This window comes from Leopardus geoffroyi, chromosome A1, assembly GCF_018350155.1.
Source record: "Leopardus geoffroyi isolate Oge1 chromosome A1, O.geoffroyi_Oge1_pat1.0, whole genome shotgun sequence".
Lineage (NCBI taxonomy): Eukaryota > Metazoa > Chordata > Mammalia > Carnivora > Felidae > Leopardus > Leopardus geoffroyi.
The window spans coordinates 70677638-70697019 of record NC_059326.1 but is presented as its reverse complement, the minus strand read 5'-3'; the positions used below and the strand labels follow the sequence as shown (position 1 = coordinate 70697019).

Here is a 19382-nt window from a genome sequence, read left to right as displayed (position 1 = left end):
CTGCCCCTCCCCCACTCCCACTGTCTCTCTCTCCCTCTCTCTCTCTCTCTCTCAAAATAAATAAATGTAAAAAAAAAAAAAAAAAGATAGGTGGGCACCTGGGTGGCTCGGTTGGTTAAGCATCTGACTTTGGCTCAGGTCATGATCTCGTGGTTCGTGGGTTCGGGCCCCGGCTCCAGATTCTGTGCTGACAGCTCAGAGCCTAGAGCCTGCTTCAGATTCTGTGTCTCCTTCTTTCTCTGCTCCTTCCCCCATCGTGCTCTGTTTCTCAAAAGTAAATAAATGTGAAAAAAAAAAAAAAAAAAGAGATAAGAGAGCTTCTGCCATGTGCCATTTCTATTAAAGATAGTGGCCATTCTTTTAGAGGCTAGAGATTTATTTTATTTTATTTTATTTTTTAATTTTATTTTATTTATGTGTATAAATTAAGCAATATATCCTTTTTTAAGATTAGAAAAAAAATTTTTAAAGTTTATTTAGATAGAGAGAGACTGTGGGTGCATGTGAGCGGTGGGAAAGGCGGGGGCGGGGGGAGAATCTCAAGCAAGCTTCACACTGTCAGGGCAGAGCTGATGCAGGGGCTCAAACCCACAAACCATGAGATCATGACCTGAGCCGAAACCAAGAGTTGGACCCCCAACAGACCGAGCCACCCTAAGACTGAGCCAGGTGCCCTAAGACTGTAGTTTTAAGTCATCTCTATATCCAGCATGGGGCTCAAACTTACAAGCCTGAGATCAAGAGTCACCTGCTCCACTGACTGAGCCAGCCAGGCGCCACCTTATTGTGTCCACTCACTCACTCACTCACTCACCCATTGGATGCCTGGCGCATGCGAGGAAAGCACAGCTCTTGCCCACAGGGGACTTATTACGGTTATTTCAGCCCTTGCAGGGAGGCACCCAGCAGAGAATCACTGGCGGTAGCAGAATCGCTGGTTAGCTGTCAGGTACACCAGGAGCATCTCTTAGGTCGGCTTCTAGGAGGGTCCCCTTAGAGGGCTGGGCCTGTGCTGAATGCTGCCTCCTGTTCCGTCAGGTGCTGGCTATGGGTCCCCGGCCCCTGACGCCAGGCCTGAGGAACTAGCCCCTCCCTTAGTCCCAGCAGATCCGTACCCTGCACTTCCATGAGGTGGAAGGCTCTAGACCCCATGTGGCTGCAGCATATGCAAGGATCAAGGTGGATTAATTTCCACCCGAACCACAAGCCCAGGCCAGACATCACAGTCCAGGGGTGGCCTGGGTCTGGTGCTCTTTAAGGACATCTCTACCAGCTTTGGGCAGGAGGGATAAGGTTTGAGCCCATGCAGGAATCTCCTGGAAAGCATCAGAATTCCTGGGTGAGTCCTGAGGAAATGCTGTGCTCTGCACCCAGCCCCAGCAGGGTCTTGGCCAGAAGTGTCCTCATGGAAATGAGGGTGGGGGTGTGTGAGAAGTTCCCTTGGTGCTGTTCCTCTGGGCTGCAGCCACACTCCACTGGCAGGGGCGCTCCCAATGTAGGGGTGCACTAAGCCTCTTTGTCTGAACCCCCAGAAGTCTGCAAGCCCTGAAGAGGGATGCAAGATTTGTTTGGAGGGTTTGAACTTCGTATTGAAGATTTTATAATACAGAGGCGTACATATAACAGCATCTATGTAAGATGTTAAAAACAGACCCTCCTTTGCTCCATACCTTCTCCACTTCCTTCCCCTGCCCCCAAAACAATTATAACCCCCGAATTTGTTTCTATCATTTTGGAGTGGTTTTGAACTCTGAATTTAGAAATGTCGTAAGTATTTAACATGGCTCCTCATACAAACAATCAGGATCAAGAGGCTGGGAGTGGGTATTTGGCTTTATTTGTTGTTCTGTCCACATTCAGCCTGTCTCTTCCCAGACGGGAAAAGGGCTGGCCTTGGCCTGCTGGCTTTTCCAAGTATTCCCTTGACTTTTTTTTGCTTAAACAAAATAAGTGCACTTCCTCCTTTTAAACAGGTGCTCAAGGCAGAGGCGGATGTGGACATCACATTCATCTTTGTGCAGATTTAAACACAACCTGGTCCCCACCTGCTGAGGAGGCAACATCTTAGCCACCACACCCCCTGGTGTGCAGATGTGGCCTGTTCTGGAAAGACTTCTGTGATTCTTGCAGCTTTATGCATATGAAAGATGGGTTAGTTCATAGGGACAGAAATAAGGGTTTTACAAGATCTGCACACATAGTAGGAGGCCAGACAGTTTTCAGATATAATGCAGCACTTCTGTCGAACATCATTACAAAATCTCACAATAAAACCTCTATACAGCAAAAGAGCAAAACCGACCACGGTCCCCTGCGAACAGGATGACAGAAAAGTCAGCTAGCTGGGCTGTTGGGGCACCTGGGGGCACAGCACATCTCTGAAGGTGCAGGGGGGACAGGAGAGGAGCTAGGAGCTGGGACCCCCTTTCCCACCATGAAACAGGCCCTCAGCTTTGGTGTTCCCTGTGGCTTTCTGATACATTCTCCTCTTTACAGCCCAGCCTAGCGAGGGATTACCTGACATCTGCACTCTCAGTACTTAATTCAAGTGCTAAATTCAGAATAAGGCTCTAGAGACTGGCACCACAGGAAATCACAGCCTCTGTTTAAAGATTCCAAAGGCATCAGGAGTGCCTGGGTGGCTCAGTCGGTTAAGCATCCGACTCTTGACTTTGGCTCAGGTCATGATGTCATGGTTCCTGAGTTGGAGCCCTGAGTCTGCCTCTGTGCTGATAGCTCGGAGCCTGCTTAGGATTCTCTCTCTCTGCTCCTACCCTGCTCTCTCTCTCTCTTGCTCACTCTCAGACTAAATCAACTTAAAAAAATGTTAAAAAAAAAAAAAAAAAAAGATCCCAAAGGCATCAAATCCAGTCTGCCACTTGGGTTCCACCAGGCCACCGTGGAAAAGATAGCACACTCAGCTTTGCTGGTGGAAGCCACGTCAGCCGGGGCACTGAAGACTGAGCGAAGTGGCAGAAATCCGACTGAATGGGGTTCTCACATGCCTGGGCTGAGCACTGGGGATTGTGGAGGTTTTCTCTGGTGTGAACCACTGTGGGTGGCTGGGTCACCCTGCAATCTTTTTGCTGATGCTCCTTTTGCAGCAGCCAAGTGGAGGCCCTGGGATGTCTGGGTCCGGCCACGGCAGGGGGCGGGGTGGGGTGGGGTGGGGGGAATAGGGGGGCAGAGGGCGACACCCTCCTGGACAGCCTCGGAGCAGTCCCAGGGTCCCTAAGGCACTCTTGTATTTGGGTGAGAACCAGGGTGGGTCAGGGACCCCTGTGCCCTACGCCTTCTCAGGAGCGGCCTGCTCTCTCTGCCCTCTCCCGCCAAGTCTCCTCAGACCCCAGGGCAGCTCAGAACAGAGAGAAAGGGCACAGTGTGGGTTGGCCTGAAGGTACTAGGAGGGGCGGTGTGTGCTACTAGTTCCTGGGACCGTCTGAATTTGTCGAAATCTCTCAGGGCTCTGAAACTCCCACGACATATGGGGTCAGCGGACCAAAACACTGCAGCTGATCAGCAAAAGTGGCCAACAAGCCTTTATCCACCTCTGGTTGGCCCCACGTCATCCATTCTCCTCAAGCTCCCGCCCCCTTGCCTTCCTGCTTCATTTAGAAGCCAGAAACTAGCACTTGAACTTCTTCAAAAGTTGCTCAAAGTTTACAACTCACCTCTAACTTCCTTAACTATCTCTGGTTCTGGAGGACAGAAGCCTTCTTCTTCGTTCCCAAGGCCAACCTCTCTTCACAGTTCTGATTATACCCCTTCCAGGGCCTACAGCTCTGGTCTCTCATCACCAATTTGGTTACCTTGACCCACAAGGTGACCCAGGAACAGTGTCCCTGCCCTGTCTCCTCCCTCCACACATTTCCCGGACCAGTGCACACAGCCGACCTCTGCTGTCTCTCCTGTTCTCTGTTCCAGCTCTTGTTGCTGGCATCTGCCATCGCTGGGCTGACACTAACCTCCCTTTCCCTGCAGCACTGCAGACGGGCCCCCTATGCTCACCTCCTCCACTAGAAATGCAGGAAACTAACCCTCTTCTTTCCTCTCTCCATATTCTGTCACCTGCCTTCCTCTGTGATCCCCAGAGCAGGACTCCGGATCTTTCCCCTCTTTCCAGATTGATTTTCCACATCTGGTGCCCACTCCCCCAGCCCCCAGGCTCCCAAGCCTTGTCCTGAAATCCCAACTCTACTGGGGCACAGCCATTTAGCTAGTGTGGGTTCTCCATGAGATAGCAAGCAGGTTAGCAAATTCACATGATTCTGGTAAGTCTTCTTACATGAGAGACTGAAGTTTGGGAACTAAAATTTTAGTCTGAACCAGAAGGCAATTTTGATATTCTTGGTCTGTCCCTTTACAAACACACTACAGGGGTTAGGGGATTCTGAAAAATAACCTTTGATTCTCCCAAATTAAATATCACTTCAGCTACCTGAGTAAAAAAAAAAAACAAAAAACAAAAACAAACAAAAAAAAACCCCTCAAGTTTATGATTTAGACCCTATTATTTGCACTTGAGAAGCACTGTGGCAGAAATCTACACTCAGGGACTCAGACAAAGTTCTAAGTGCTACTGTGGAATGCGTGCATTCACAATTTTATGCTCAGTTTCCTTGAAATTATTTTCCTTTTGGAATCCCAAACCCGGTCCAAGTTGATGAATCAGAACTCCAAAGGCAGAGTCTCCTTAATTTGAGGAAGAGGGGGGGTTCACCACAGACAACTTTTTCCTTCTTCCTCTTGTCAAGTGGAACTGGCTTACTTGAAAATGAGGCCCGATCTGTTGCTGCCATTTGCACAAAGTCAAATGTCTACATGAACTTTTCTAGACGTCACAAAACCAAGCCAACGGCTCGCTGATGCCCCCGTCTGGCACGCGTCACTATGCATCAAACACAAAAGGTTTCTCTTTGTGGGGGTGGGGGGGTGGGGGGGGGGCCCATCAGCCCGAAAGATTTCTGGGGGTCTTGACAGGATGCGGGGTATTTTTGGGTATTCAAACCCACTACTGGTGGCTATTGGGTCAAAATCTGCAGGAAGCAGCAGTGGGCCAGCGATGGGAACTCCAGCCAGGTCAAGAGGACGTGCCCAAGACTGAAGAGTCGGATGTGTGTGGGGTTGGGGAGTGGTCGGGATCGGGATGATCTGGGGGGTGGTGACTAGGAAGGTGGCAAAGGCCGGGCAGTCATATGAAAAGGATGGAAGCTAATGGAAACTTGGCAACTACAGGCAGCTGGGAAAGAGGCTGGAAGTCAGGAAAAGCCTGAGGGGGTCTCCCAGCTCTGCCACTGTTAGGTGCAGGGCTGTGGCCACAAGGCCAGCACTGCCTCAATTTACACTAAATTATACTTCCTGCCGTGGAAGGGTGCTTGGGCTCCTTGCGCAGGATGAGGGTCTTTGAGGTGTGATCACCTCTGCTTGAGGCCTCACACTGGCCTCCTCCCCGTGGGGCTCTCTGCCCCCATCCTCTGTGAGATGCATGGAGAAGCCTCAGGTGAGTGAGCACTACGCCTGTGGTTTGGTGTGACTTTGCTCAGTGCTGTTTGAGAAAAGGGGCATAGGAGATGGCGGATCTCTGGACGCGGGGCGCTATCTCCTGGGACCCCTGCACCGGAAGGTCAGGGGTGGATCCAGATGGGCTCAGAGGTTAGTACTTGCATACACCTCTGCGCTGGGAGCCACTGGCCTGGAATGCGGCTGCAGATGCCCGCTGCCGTCCCTTCAAGCTGACAAGAGACACTTGGAACCACCTGGGCTCCCAAGTCATCCCAACTCCTGTTCCGAGCAGCCTGATGCCCTAACAAGCCTACGGATGAGGCCTCACGGGGCCAGTGTTACAGGAACAAAGGGGCCTTTTCTCTCACTTCCAAAGAAAAAAAAAGCACCCAAATCTTCTGAAGAATAATGAGCATTGGCAAAAAAAATGTTTTATATTTGATAAATTACACAGCTTAGAACAAAGATTTAGGTAAGTCGAATAAAAAATACCGCAAAGTAAAACACATTAAAAACTTTATTATAAGTATTACACTTGTCCAAATTTGCATCAATTTGATACATTTCTGCTCATTTTGCAGAACGTAGGAGTCACACAATTGCCTTTCCCACCTCCGCCTCCCTTCGGCCTGGGCCTGTGTCCTCCGCTGTGTGCCCTGCCTGCAGCGGAAGTCCTGATGCGCCAGGGCCGGGGAGGACGCGCCTCCAGCGCAGCGGGCCCTGCGGCTGTTCCAGGGCTGAGCCCCTGCTCTCTCCATCCTGTTTCCACGTCCAGCCTGAGAGGCTAACTGTAGATGTTCTGAGCAAAAGGAACCCCAGCTAAGTTTCACAGAGTTTTCCAGAACCTTGAATCAGTACTCGATAATCATTATTTCTTAATGGAGGTGAGGGAAAGGGAGTTGGAAAGATTCCCTGGACTGAAATGGGTTGGAACAGTGTGGGTAGGGTTTGGTTCTCTGTTTCTCCCTCCACACTCAGGCCTGGCCAAGACTGTGTGTAGCAGACACGCCATGCTCACCCCCTAGGAAAGGTGGACACCAAACAGCCACTGAGGCTTGACAGCAAATTTGAGGAAAAAAACAGTGATGAGAAAAAGTCCATAAGGAATATTTTGCCATGTTCTTCCTGAATAACATTCCCCTTTGTCCAGTGGTAGCATTTATGATCAGATATAATGTAGGAGGATCCATTATAGTAAAAAGAATAATATTACAGTAACTTCCCATCAGCGGTGCTATTCAATTGCTTACAGAAACCTGCAACTTTAATGTATTTTAAACACATCAGGAATGAGTGATTTTCCAAACTAAGGAAAATGCCCAATAAAAAAATATAGAAAATACATGCTAGTTTAGTGGCAAACTTATTTTCGATACTCTTTTAACAGCAGTGATCTTGGAATTAAGGGAGGAGCAGCGGGGACCGCCCTTTGCCCACGAGAACATGGGAGACCGTCAGCGCCAGAGAGCGTGACCTCAGGCTGATTCAGTAGCGGGGCCGGTGCCCGCCCGCTGTGGGCGGCAGCTTGGCCAGTCTGTGTGTCGCTGCCCAGGACCCTCAGTGCTGCAGCAGGAAGTTGGTAGCCACATTCAGGTCATTATTTGAAGCTCTCAGGGCTTCTAAAGCATCACCCCTGGAAAATCCCATCTCCATGAGCCGCGCAACCTGAAAACAAACAAAACCAGAAACCTGATGAGGCTGAGGACCCTGCTACTAATCCATCAGCCCCCCAGGTGCTCTTCAGGAGAGTTTTGCAGAGAAGGTTAAAAAAAAAAAACAAAACCCTAATTTTCATTTCAGTGTGAAATAGGATTAAGATTTTTTTTTTTAACAGGCACATTTTAAAGCGCTTAACGTACGGCTAATAAGTGTAATTATCTCATTTAACTCTCATTTGAGAGACGAGGAATGAGTCTCCAAGGGTCAAGCGACCGGCCAGGACCAGCAGAGGGTGGACAAGCCCGTGGGGTGCGGCCTGGAAAGCCAGTCTGCACAGCAGCCCCGCTCACACGACTCTGCACGCCCTTTCAGCGTCAGGTGGGATTCCTGCGAACAACTTCTCCAAGTCACGTTTCCTTGTGCGTGTGAACAATCGCTTAGTTGAACATTAATTTCTGATGCTGGCAGACACCGATGACAAAAATGTGTGCAGGTTCTTGGAATCACACGGCCAGGGAAGGAAAACCTGTCATGTGAGGTGCAGCATTTGCTAAGGTCCTGGCTGCGGGGGCTCTCCAGGCAGCAGCCGTGCGCACCGGGAGGTGAAGCCTGGGGCAGAACCAGGGGGAAGGACGTAGCGAAAGTCACCAAGGGTAGGGAGGACGAGGCTTGCATTTTCGTGACCACAAATCCTGAATCTGTAAACACAGAGGTTTCCTGCACTTTCAACATAGGATTTCCATGAAGCAGGCAGTGCCACTGACATTTAGGCATAACCTATTTTCCCATTTTCAAATGTATTATAAATCTATGACGCCAGACCAGCCAAAGGAATCTATTCTTTGTACGTATGTTGAAACATACTTTTGTAAGTTTTGTAACACATGTTGAGATTTTCCCCACGTGTGGGTTAAAGAGGCTGTTGTGGACTGAGGACTTGGTCACCACTTCTGATCCTTCCTGTAGAAAATAGTGCCCTCGGTGCAAAGTGTACGGAAAATGCCTGATGCTGCGGGGGTCGGGGTGGGTTGTGGGCAGGGCTGGGGGAAAGGAGTGAGGAGGAGGCGGGGGGGGGGGAGGGAGGAAGTTGGGGAGCCCAGTGGGTGGCAGGGGAGGAGATGGGAGTAAGCTCTCTGCCCTGCCCATACCCAGACCCCTCGTCCCTCTAGGAGCCTCAGGGAGACAGATGCTAACCGAGCTGAGCAGAGGCAGACATGCAGGAGACACTTCTGAGAGGCGGGTTCTAGCTCGTGTTTTCCAAACCGAGGCTGTCATCCCTCAAGAGTGTGTCATGAACACTCAGTGGGTTAAGAGGAGCATTAAAAATGTATGCAGCGAGGGCCCTCCTTCCAGAAAGCTTCCTTTCCGTTCTCCACACGCACACACCTGTCTGCTGCAGGCATCTCTTGCTGTGGGCTGTGGCGAGACACCTGACAGCTGTTTTCTGAAGGGACGCTCGGTGCCTGGGAAAAAGGCCGTCACATGTGGGAGACCCACTCCCCGGGCTGGGGGACAGTGTGGACAGAACGGCAAGAATCTTCTGCTTTCATTTCCTGCTCAAGGAAAGAACAACCTTTCCCAGAGTATCACAAACACTCCCTCACTTACTGGCCAAGATGGACAGTTCTTCCTTCACAGAAGCAGAATCTGCCTCTTGCTGTCATCCGTGGGACTTCAAAGGTCCTAATTTCACCCTTTCAAGTAACAGAAAACAATCCTAGTCCCTTTCCTGGGTGAAGCACTTTGAAGGTCTGAAGGCCGTCCTCCCCCATCTTTCTTGCTCCAGGCCAGCGCCACAGCTCCTGGTCCAGCCCGGGTGCCGTGGAACCCTCTCCTGCCTTTACTGCCAGGGTCCCTCTACCAGAAGGCTCTTTTCCTCTGCCCTTGGCCTCGGTAGCTCCTCTTCATCCACTGACTCTGGGGGCACCTGGCCCTTTCCCATTCTCCCAGACCAGAAGGAAGCCCAGACAAAAAGTTCTGTGGCTCCACTGACCTGTGTCCTGGGGTCCCTGTCACTGTGTTGTGAGCCTCCTGAGAACGGGGGCCGGGGCTGCTTTCTTCATTCCTGTGCTCCAGGATCCATCTCTGTCCAGTGAAGCGCCCCACCCCCCCACCGCTCTCCCGTGGCTGCTGTCCTGTGCTCGCAGCCCTTGTCACAGCAGTGGAACACTTCGGCAGCGTGCACACGTGTGTATGGGCATGTGCCTGTGCTCGTGTGCATAACCACACCATCCCAGTGTGGCCAGTTACCCTGACGCCTACTGAAAACACTCCCTGGGCTTCTCAAATCCTACTCTGTAAATTTATATTTGATCTTCTGGGTTTAGGACTGCACACATCTGTTAAATTCCCTCTGGTCATTTTCTAGCCAACCAAAACGAAATTTCAGTTTATTTTAGTTTTTTTTTTTTTTTTTCAACGTTTATTTATTTTTGGGACAGAGAGAGACAGAGCATGAACGGGGGAGGGGCAGAGAGAGCGGGAGACACAGAATCGGAATCAGGCTCCAGGCTCTGAGCCATCAGCCCAGAGCCCGATGCGGGGCTCGAACTCACAGACCGCGAGATCGTGACCTGGCTGAAGTCGGACGCTTAACCGACTGCGCCACCCAGGCGCCCCTCAGTTTATTTTTTAATGTTTATTTATCTTTGAGAGACAGAGTGAGTGTGAGCAGGGGAGGGACAGAGAGAGAGAGGGAGACACAGAATCCGAAGCAGGCTCCAGGCTCTGAGCTGTCAGCACAGAGCCCGATGCAGGGCTTGAACCTATGAACCATTGTGATCATAACCTGGGCCGAAGTCGGATGCTTAACCAACAGAGCCACCCAGGCACCCCTAATTTCAGTTTCAATTCTGTTGTCTCCTAGGTTACTCAGATCCCTCAAAATTTTATCACCCCCGAACTGGAGTAGCAAACCTCTATAATGTCCCCGTCAAGTGACTGATGAAAATGTCAAGCAGGCAAAAATCAAAGGTAGGGCCCCAAACTCACTACAGACCTCCCTTTCTATTCAAGTGGCTGACCAACTTTTTTTTTTGGTCTTTTTAGAGATTTTTAACTGGTTTAAAGCCCACTTCATATTATTATCCATTCCACATGTCACCAATGTATCTCTTACAGTCGTCAGATGTCTTGATGACATCCTGTGTGAGCAGGAGCAGGGTGGTGTCGACAGACCACAACACTCTTCTTAACACTCAAGTCATCTGATGCTCTATTTTAGGCTCTGCCAGACGTGAAACATCAATTTTGCCATTTGATTACGAGGATCCACATTTTCCTCTTTCCTTGGGGGGATTTCGAACAGGATGACCCGCCCTGCTTTCTCTACCCCGAGCAGCATACTCGAGGACCTGGGCTGGGCGCACGTCAAATCCAGGTGATCCTTCCTAGGTCATTTCCTGGATTGAAATAACCTTTAATGACGTTTATTCCAGTAACTGACAGTTAAGAACCACTATCTTTAGTGGAGCTAATGTGGCCCAGGAGGAGGTGGGCAGCTCCACCTGCCTTCTCTCTGTTACCACAAACACGATGCTACCACCCAGCAACGTGGCGGTCCTTAACGACTTCAGTTTGGCTCACGCGACATTCACGATCACCGCTTTGTCACCGTTGGTGCTTCAAGCACAGCTAAAGACTGGCTGCTTCTTGGCACCTCGCCAGCAGGAATAAAAGTATATCTATCTGCCAAATAGTGATTCATACCGGAGCTGATGGCGTGTGAGCCAGACCCCCACCGCCAGCAGGTGAGGGTGCTAGGCCACAACTTCCAGCTGGTGTTTGAGTCTTCCCTCCACGGACTCTGAATTTGGCTTGGAGGCTGATGATGGGCTGGCCACATAGGCCACCAAGGCACAGCTCCAGCACGGGCTGCACCACCTTGGAGGGGACCCCTCAGGCCTTCGACGGCCGGGTTGTGTCCTACATACATACGCGATGTCGGTGTGGAGAAGCCTTCTCTGCACGTGAGGCTTCCTCCCAAGTTCACTCAGTCTCTCAGAAACGAACCACCACATGCGCACCGTTGCTGGTTTTGGCAACTGGGCCGTGTTTTTCACAGGTTTTGCTGAGAAGAGTGTTTGATGTACTTAGAAGCTTGCGGCAGGCCACTGACTGTCCATCCTCTGGAGGCCGGCAACTGTGACCCTTTAGCCAAAGCTGGCTTCAGAGCTTTCTGCATTGTTTAGGGGTGAGAAGAAAAGTGTGATTGCAGAATTTTCACGGCGGAACCACCTGGTGCTTTAACCAGATGAAAAAACAAAGTAGAAATAATGTTAACAGTTCTTTTTAAAAACTGAACAATTACACTAAGAAAGTGTACCGTATTGAGAGGGCACCTGATGGGATGAGCACTGGGTGTTGTATGGAAACCAATTTGACAATAAATTTCATATATTAAAAAAAAAAAAAAAAGAAAGTGTATCTGTACGTTTCCTCTGGTGTCCAAAATAGTAAACATCTAAGGAAAAATGAAATTGTATGCTTGAGCTTAGGAATGTGGACAATAATCAGCCAGAAAAGACGAGAAGCAGAGAGACAGCAGGTTCAACAGGTGTTTTCTAACTGCTGGCATCTCTCAGTGGAGGCTGCCTGGAAGGGGGCCGTGCACCCCACTGCTGTCTTTTCTTGGGAGCTGGTTCAAAGCTCACATCCAGATATAAGAACTGGAGCCGAACTGGGGATCTCCAGCTCCCCTGGGTGGCAGAACAATCTCGTTATCATGTAACAATTGTAACAATGCACCTTTACTTGTCGTGGACTTATAGTTCCCTGTGCAGAGAAGCCCAACTTGCCCAGTGCTAGCGCACTCTGTCATTGTCTCTGTGTGAAGGTTGCATTAGCACGTGAAGCACGAACTCCTGTGCTCAAATGGCAGAAAGAGAAAACCGAGACCTATGCAGACCTGTGGTCAGATGCGCAAATACACACAGGCTTCCCAAAGTGCCCAATTCCTTCAAAGAAAAACACAGAGGAGGCTGGCAGCCGTTTTAGATGTTACCCAAGTGCCAGAGAGTCATCCCAGCCACCACTGCTGGGAGGGGGTGAGCCTGTCAGTGGGCAGGGAGAGTCTGAGCTCTGGGCTCAGGCCCCCATACGCCATGTATTCACCGCGTGAGTCAGGTGGGCCACTACACCGTGGGCTCTCAGTGCTCCCACAGTCTGGGGATAAGAGACGTGGGTGAAGGGCCTGGCCTGCTCGCCTGGTAGCTGGCGCCTGACAGGTGCTCAGTGAGCACGGCCCCCTGTCATAATTCTCACCCTGCTGAAGACTGACTGGCCCAGGTGTGCGAGTCCTTCCCTGTGACCCTTGCGGCCTCAGTTCAGAGGTTCCCACAGCCTGACAAAACCACCCCTGGCTTTGGTTTTCAGCATTCACTTGAGCTGCTTTCACTTTACTTGCTTTACATCCTTTGTTGGTTGAAGAACTGATGTGTGTTTTACAATGATCAAGCGCATGCGTGTTCTCAGGGAGCCCCAGGGAGCACTGAGCGGCTGGAAGGAGAGTGTTGGGCAGAAAATCAGCCCTCCCGGGACGCTCGGTCAAACACAGGGTTCAAGGTGAAATTCACCCTCATGTGCACATCCTGCCACAGTTAAACACAGCCACGCTTAAAACCAATGCCAGAATGATTTGTTACATATTTCCAGTGTTTAAATGGCACATGCAAGAACTGGCCTAAGAAAACTAACATGGTGAGCCCAGATGAAGTAGAAAAGATAGGAAAAATCTTTTCTTAAAAGGTGAGCATAAAATTCTAAAAGCCCACGTTATTTTAGTGACTCTTAGAAAACTTTATATTTGTATACATTCTAGCAAATATTCAGCTGTGATGATTATATAAATAATGGTATTTACAGATACTCAGTTCACCTCCCTCCCCATCCAAGGCATATATATTAGCCACATAACACATCAAATCACACCGGAAACCTAATTTGTTTCCTCTACAGGCTGTTTCTTGTCTTTTCAGTTCAGCTCTTGGAATGAGAGCCATCTGTTACCTGATCAGATAGAACGTCCATGGGAAGAGAAAATGTCAGTGTAAAATCTCTTGGTCTTGACCATAAGATAAAAATATAAAAACACCTCCTGATCGGTTTAAGTCAAGTTGTGGACAGTACAGGAATGTCATTATTCACCGAACGTTCACAGACTCCCCGAGGGTCTGTGTGAAGTATCCGCGGTGAGCTGGGATTAGTGACTTCCGTGTTGTCGGTCTTCCCCGGCAGGCAGACAAGGAGCTCCGTGGGGGCTGGGACCGTGCCTGCTGTGTCCCCCACCTGACACAGAGCCTGGCACACAGAACGTGCCTAGCAGTGGCTAGAGAAGGAGTTTCAGTTTAGTGATGTAAGTTCTTTAAGGAACTGACCGTCTGCTGGGGGAAGACCACCAATAAACAGCTTGGGGCTGGAATGATAAAGCTGGTAAAACACTCAGGACGCTGCACACACCTGCTGCCACCACGAGACCTGCAGATGCACACCTGGCGTCTCAGTCAGTCTCGGACTGGCTGGCTTTGCAGTGGTCTGTCTGGGAAACTTACCAAAAAAAAAAAAAAAAAAAAAAAAGGGGCCCATAGAATTTTCTGAAAAGCATTTCTTTCAACATTCCTTCTCCATCTTGGAGCACAGTAAGTCCCCTCCTTCTGCTCATGCATCACAGGGAATCTTCTGTCTAAACATTCTCACCACAGAACATCAGAATAGAGTTCATCTGGGTTTCTAGTCTAAACAAAATAATCCTTTTCTCTATTTGCTTTAAACAGTAATTGGGTTATAACATGCAGAGTGTTAGGCCCTCCTGTCTCCCACATCCCTCATTCATAAAAACAGAAGGTGCCTGAGTGTAACCCCAGATGTCTGTCTTCTGTAACTGAAGACTTGACTTTCTAGAGGAAGGTTCAGAGGTATCTCTGCGTAAGGGTCGGCAACGAGGGGCGGGTACTGGAATTGCAGCCTAGCCGTGTGGCACATCCCCCCAGCGACCTGTGACTCTGCTGGCAGCTCTTGGTCAAGGGCCCGAGGCCCCCCGTGTGCCAGCCCCGCACAAGGCCGGGAACACGGACAGGAGCAGGTGCCGCAGGTGATCTCTCCCACCACCGACAGCAGTGCTCTGAAGACAGACAAGGCAGAATGAGTTTTTCCCAGAATACGTTTTCCAAAGAAAGACCCTGTTGAACAAGAAAAGAAACCTATAGGGATGGAAATAAATCCCTATCAGTTTTCCTTTCCTTAGAAAAAACAAAAAACAAAAAACAAAAAACAATCCTCTATGATTTGGGACATGTGGGCCTCCGATCTCGAGCTAATTCTCACTCAAGAAAATAAATGAAGTCCTACTTTGCCTTCTACCGACGATGCAACTACTCTCTGGCACCAGTGAATCAGGATGTTCATCCCAATGAAACATATGGCAATTCCTCTCAGTGACATACTCCTCTTGTTTTGTTCAAGTGAAGACTGTGGTTTTCTTTAACTTCCCTTTAGCTAAGGGTGTCAAAAACAAATGGTTTTTGGGTTCTACTTCCCAAATTCTGACGCTTGCAGGAAGTGATGCCCACCTGAATGATGCCCGCCCCAATCCCACGCTGGTTGCCCCCTCACGGCACAACACCATCTGGGCCACACGCACGCCCTGCCGGGAGGAGCACCCCAGCAGAAGTCTTGGGGATGTGGCTCACCCTTCCCTCCCCTTCATTATAACAACCATGTTGCCGCTCAGGGCAAGCTGACTCTCCCACCTCATGGCTTCCCCACTGCAAGTGCACGGTCAGGTCACCTGTGGTTCAGTGTGCTTCTCTCCCCTGGATACCTGGCCATTCCCCTCCTCCTCAGAAATGCTGAACCCCTTTGATCACACACATTGGGGAAGTGAATGGTTTCTGGTTATTTTATGCTCTTGTCTGGCTACAGGCTGCTCAGACGCCCCTTATTTTTGCATTTCTGCTTTGCTCAGGCTTTGGTACTGAGAAGGCCCTCACAACAGACTGGATGAGCTCCACTGCTTATATCTTTTAGAAGACCCAGCAGAATGAGGCACTCCCCACCCCCCCCAGAGTTGGTTAATTATTTGACTGCCACACAGTATTTCATTCTAACACAGTTAGCTTTGCTATTCTCTGAGAAAACCTATTTCCAGCCTACAGATGGAAAAGTCTGACATAATACCACTCTCACACCTTCACGTTTAGCCCTGCTCTAACCACGTCGGGCACCTTCTGTGTGTCAGGCTCCGTGTGGCGTGGGAAACAGGAAGAGATGGGATTAGCCCTCATGGAGCTCGCCATCACCAGGGAAATAAAAGCTGAGTCACTGCTGGACCAGTTCCCAACTCACAATTATAAATACACAGAATTACAAAGTGTACCCCAAAATACATACATGTTAGTGAGGGGGAACTGTTTGTATCAGGTGAGTTTTTATGGTGACAGTGGTGAAGATTCTGGAGAAGGGAAGAGAGAAGAAAACCTCACTAAGATTAAGATTCTCCTAACTAAATGCATTTTGCTATTTATCAGCTACAACTGAAAGTGTTCTGTGTGCTGAAGGCCATTCTCTCTCTAGTTGGGTCAATGAATATTTTGGACGACATGAGTGGAATCCACAGGACGGGTCTCACGTATTATCAACTTACTAAGTAAGAGTCTCGTAAGCACTCGTAAGCATATTTCCTGGGCAGGGATGGAATAAGTTACATTATGGTTATAATACGCCCCTTCCTCCATGGGTAGTCCACCTTCCAGGGGAACCCCATGATGTGACTCCCGGTTTAAGATCCTGCCATGGTTCCTCAGGGCCTACAGCATAGAAGTGGGAGTTCACACCCGGTGGCAGGACTATGGGAGCTGCCCGCCCCCCCCCCCCCCCGCCCCCTGCACTGGTGGTCCTTTCTTAGTTTCAGTGGCACTGGAATACTTCTGCACAGTTAACTAGAGACGTCGCTGAGCCTGGCTCCCCATACCGGGCTCTGCACCACTTGAGGTCAGGAAATTATGCCTTATTTATCTCTGTATTTCAAGAACCTAGCCCAGTGGCCAGCCTGATGCAGAGCAGACAGCTGGTAATTCTTGGCTGATTAGGAGGTAAAGAAGTGTGACGGGAAGGCAGGAAGCTGGAATCTGTACCAGTCCATTTATCTTCCCTCTGTCGAGCCCTAGCTTGGTTTAGTCCTGCTTAATTTCCTTGTCCGTTTTTACCTATGTATTCCATTAAGGATAAACTTAAGGGTCATTTTCTAAGCGTAGAAGGGTTCAAGAAAGACAAACTTGGTAAGTTTTTTCCTCCTTTGATTAAAAAAAAAGTAGGAGGCTAATGACAGAAGTTCATTGTTATTTTTGACTATAGGTGTAATATGAAAATCCCTGTTTAAAAAGAAAAGAAGAAAGAGAAATGGAATAACGTATATATTTCTTTTTAAGATATTAGACATTTGAGCACATTTTATTATTAAAAAGAGTTTTTATAGGGTGGCACTTGGTTTTGACAGATTCTTAAAAGGGTCTGGGGCTGGGGGCACCTGGGTGGTTCAGTCGGTTAAGCATCTGACTTCAGCTCAGGCCATGATCTCATGGTTTATGAGTTCGAGACCCACACTGGGCTCTCTGCTGTCAGCACAGAGCCTGCTTCGGATCCTCTGTCTCTCTCTCTCAGCCCCTCCCTCACTTGCTCTCTCTCTCAGAAATAAATAAACATTAAAAAAAATTTTTTAAAACGGGGTGTGGCTGGGGACGGCATCTTCAAGGGGCACTAAACTGGCAAAGGTGTTGAGTCCACTTGTTGAAAAACAGTAGACTGTGAAGACCCAAAAATTCAGGAACTTACCAACAGCAGAAATGGAAAAAGTGGCAAAATTTTTCTATGGCTGTATGTTAGACTATTATGAGATGTAATAAGAGATGCACATTCATTCTTAGAATATTCTTTGTTTTCCGAACTGAAAGAACTCTCACTAAAATTCCTTAAGTATTTTTTTTACATCAGAAAAACAGAAAACAATAGTTTTCATTGTTCTTGACTTAGAAAATTATTAAGTTCCCTAATGCATTAAAATTGCATGACTCTGATATTTAAAAGATACAGCACATTTAATTGAAGAATTAAGCATCGAGAGGTTTTGTTCGTCCAAGCTATCTTACTACGTTACTAATAGATAATATTTTAGATAGTGTCTAGCCTCAACAAACTAACCAAGAGATTATATATTAACTATACATTTCTAAACATTGTTGTCAATGTCCTGAGGGCAAGAACATTTTTTCCCCTCTTTTACAGCTTGGCTAGTACCTATCGCAAATATTGCCAAGGGTCTACATAATAAACAATGCCAGGGAAGAACCTGGGTTTTAAGGCAATGACAGTCTGTAATGACCATTTTCAGGAAAATTAATAAACACAAGAAACAAGGTTTAGAAAATCAATGATGAATAAGGAAGCATATGTTAAAAACATCCTCTCACATATTTACATCTTTTCATACCAGAGCAAGGAAGAAATTAATGCTGTTTAAACTGATAATGACAACATGTTAACCTGCTGTCATTCTGGGAGGATCAAGGAAAATGATTCATTAAAAAACCCTGAAGACTTCAATTACACACATTCTCCTTATTGTTATTTTTGACACTTTTTTTTTTTTTTTGAAAGTGCCAACACAAAGAGCTATCTCACCTTAAATACCTCATACCCTTAACGGTCTGTGAGGAATGTGACTTGTGGTTCTAGCACAAGTCAGTAAACAGTAATATAACAGAACTCTTTCTTTTTACCTGAACTTGAGAGCATTAGCTTATTTTTGAATCTGTTATAAATATCCTACAAAATGAGTTCCTGGGCTTTATTTTCATAGCTACAGGGATAACATTTTTCTAGAAATTCTCTAAGGGCACCAAGGTGGCTCAGTCAGTTAAGTGTCCGACTCTTGGTTTCCTCTCAGGTCATGATCTCACGGTTTCATGAGTTGAAGCCCCACATCAGGCTCTGTGGGGATTCTCTGTCTCCTCTCTCTGTCCCTCCCCTACTCATGCTGTCTCTGTCTCTCTCAAAATAAATAAACTTAAAAAAAAAATTCTCTAATGGACGTGGAAGAAAACTGGCTCCTTCCTGCACCTCTTACAGTCCTGAGGAGCCATGAAAATGATCAGTCTGAGTGAGAAGTTGTGAGGGGGCAAGCCGGATCAATTCATCAGGCACATTCAACTGGGTTCTTTCCAAGGCGTTTATGGTGGCCTAATCCATGGTGGCTGTGGGAGCTCTGACCAGAGGCCTCTCATGAATTCCAGAAAAAGTCAGGATACAGCTTTGCCACACAGACTGGGTGCCCCGGGTCCAACTGACCTTTATGTCCTCTGGGGACAGGGGTGGTGATGGCCTGGACGGTGTGACCAGCTATGAAATGCTGCACCTGATTTATTTGATGAGTAGACAACAATGCATGTAGAAGGAAATTTAAAAGTGTTGTTACTACAATGCTCTAAACTTCTTTCACAGATTTTTTTTTAACTTTCTAGTTTGAAATAATCTCACACTTCTAGAAATGTTTCAAGAACAGTACCTAGAACCAATTACTTTTCATCCAGATTCGCTGTTACTTTGCCACAGCTGCGTTCCCTCTCTCTCTCCCTCGGTCTATATGCTCTCTCACTTATTCTTCCTGAAACATTTGAGATTAAGTTGCACATACCATGTCCCTTTACCTCTAACTACTTCAGTGTGTATTTTTCAAGAGTAAGAATATTCTCTTTCCTAATCACAGTCCATATAGATACCAAATCGCAGACACTGAACATTAATATAAAACTATGATCTAATCCACAGTCCAATTTCATCAACTGGCTCTAAAATGTTTGTTCACCAAAAATGTTTGCACTGCATTTCAGGACAGAATGGATTGCATTTCTGGATCACATCTGACATTTCGTTAACATGCTTCTTTGTCCCCTTTAATCTGGAACAGCTTGCGGCATGAGTATTGTTGAAGAATATGGGTCAGATATTTTATAGAATGTCCCTCAAACTGGTTTATCTGCTTTCTCTTTATGATCAAAGTTACGGATTTTTTATTGTAAGACATAACTGATGTGTCCTTCCAGGACATGCCAGCAGCCTCTCTGTTCCATTACCGGTATACTGATTCTGATGATGTGGTTAAGCTGGTGCCCAGTTTCTCCACCATACAGTTAACTATTTTCCTTTTGTAATTAATAAGCAACTTTTGGGGA

At 47.9% G+C, this 19382-nt stretch overlaps 1 protein-coding gene across 6 annotated transcripts in view; it reads right to left on the bottom strand.

Annotated features, from left to right (window-relative positions):
* Window positions 1-6001: 6001 nt before the first annotated feature.
* UBAC2 (UBA domain containing 2) overlaps window positions 6002-19382 on the bottom strand; it is a 174330-nt gene continuing 160949 nt past the window's right edge. The window contains exons 9-10 of one of the 6 annotated variants that reach the window (XM_045444974.1): window positions 8770-8855; window positions 6002-7167 (exon numbers count right to left, since the gene is read on the bottom strand). In XM_045444974.1, coding sequence (XP_045300930.1) covers window positions 7122-7167; window positions 8770-8855 — 132 coding nt within the window. In that variant the 3' untranslated portion in view covers window positions 6002-7121. The other 5 variants (XM_045444988.1, XM_045444982.1, XM_045445002.1 and 2 more) reach the window with 5 other exon arrangements.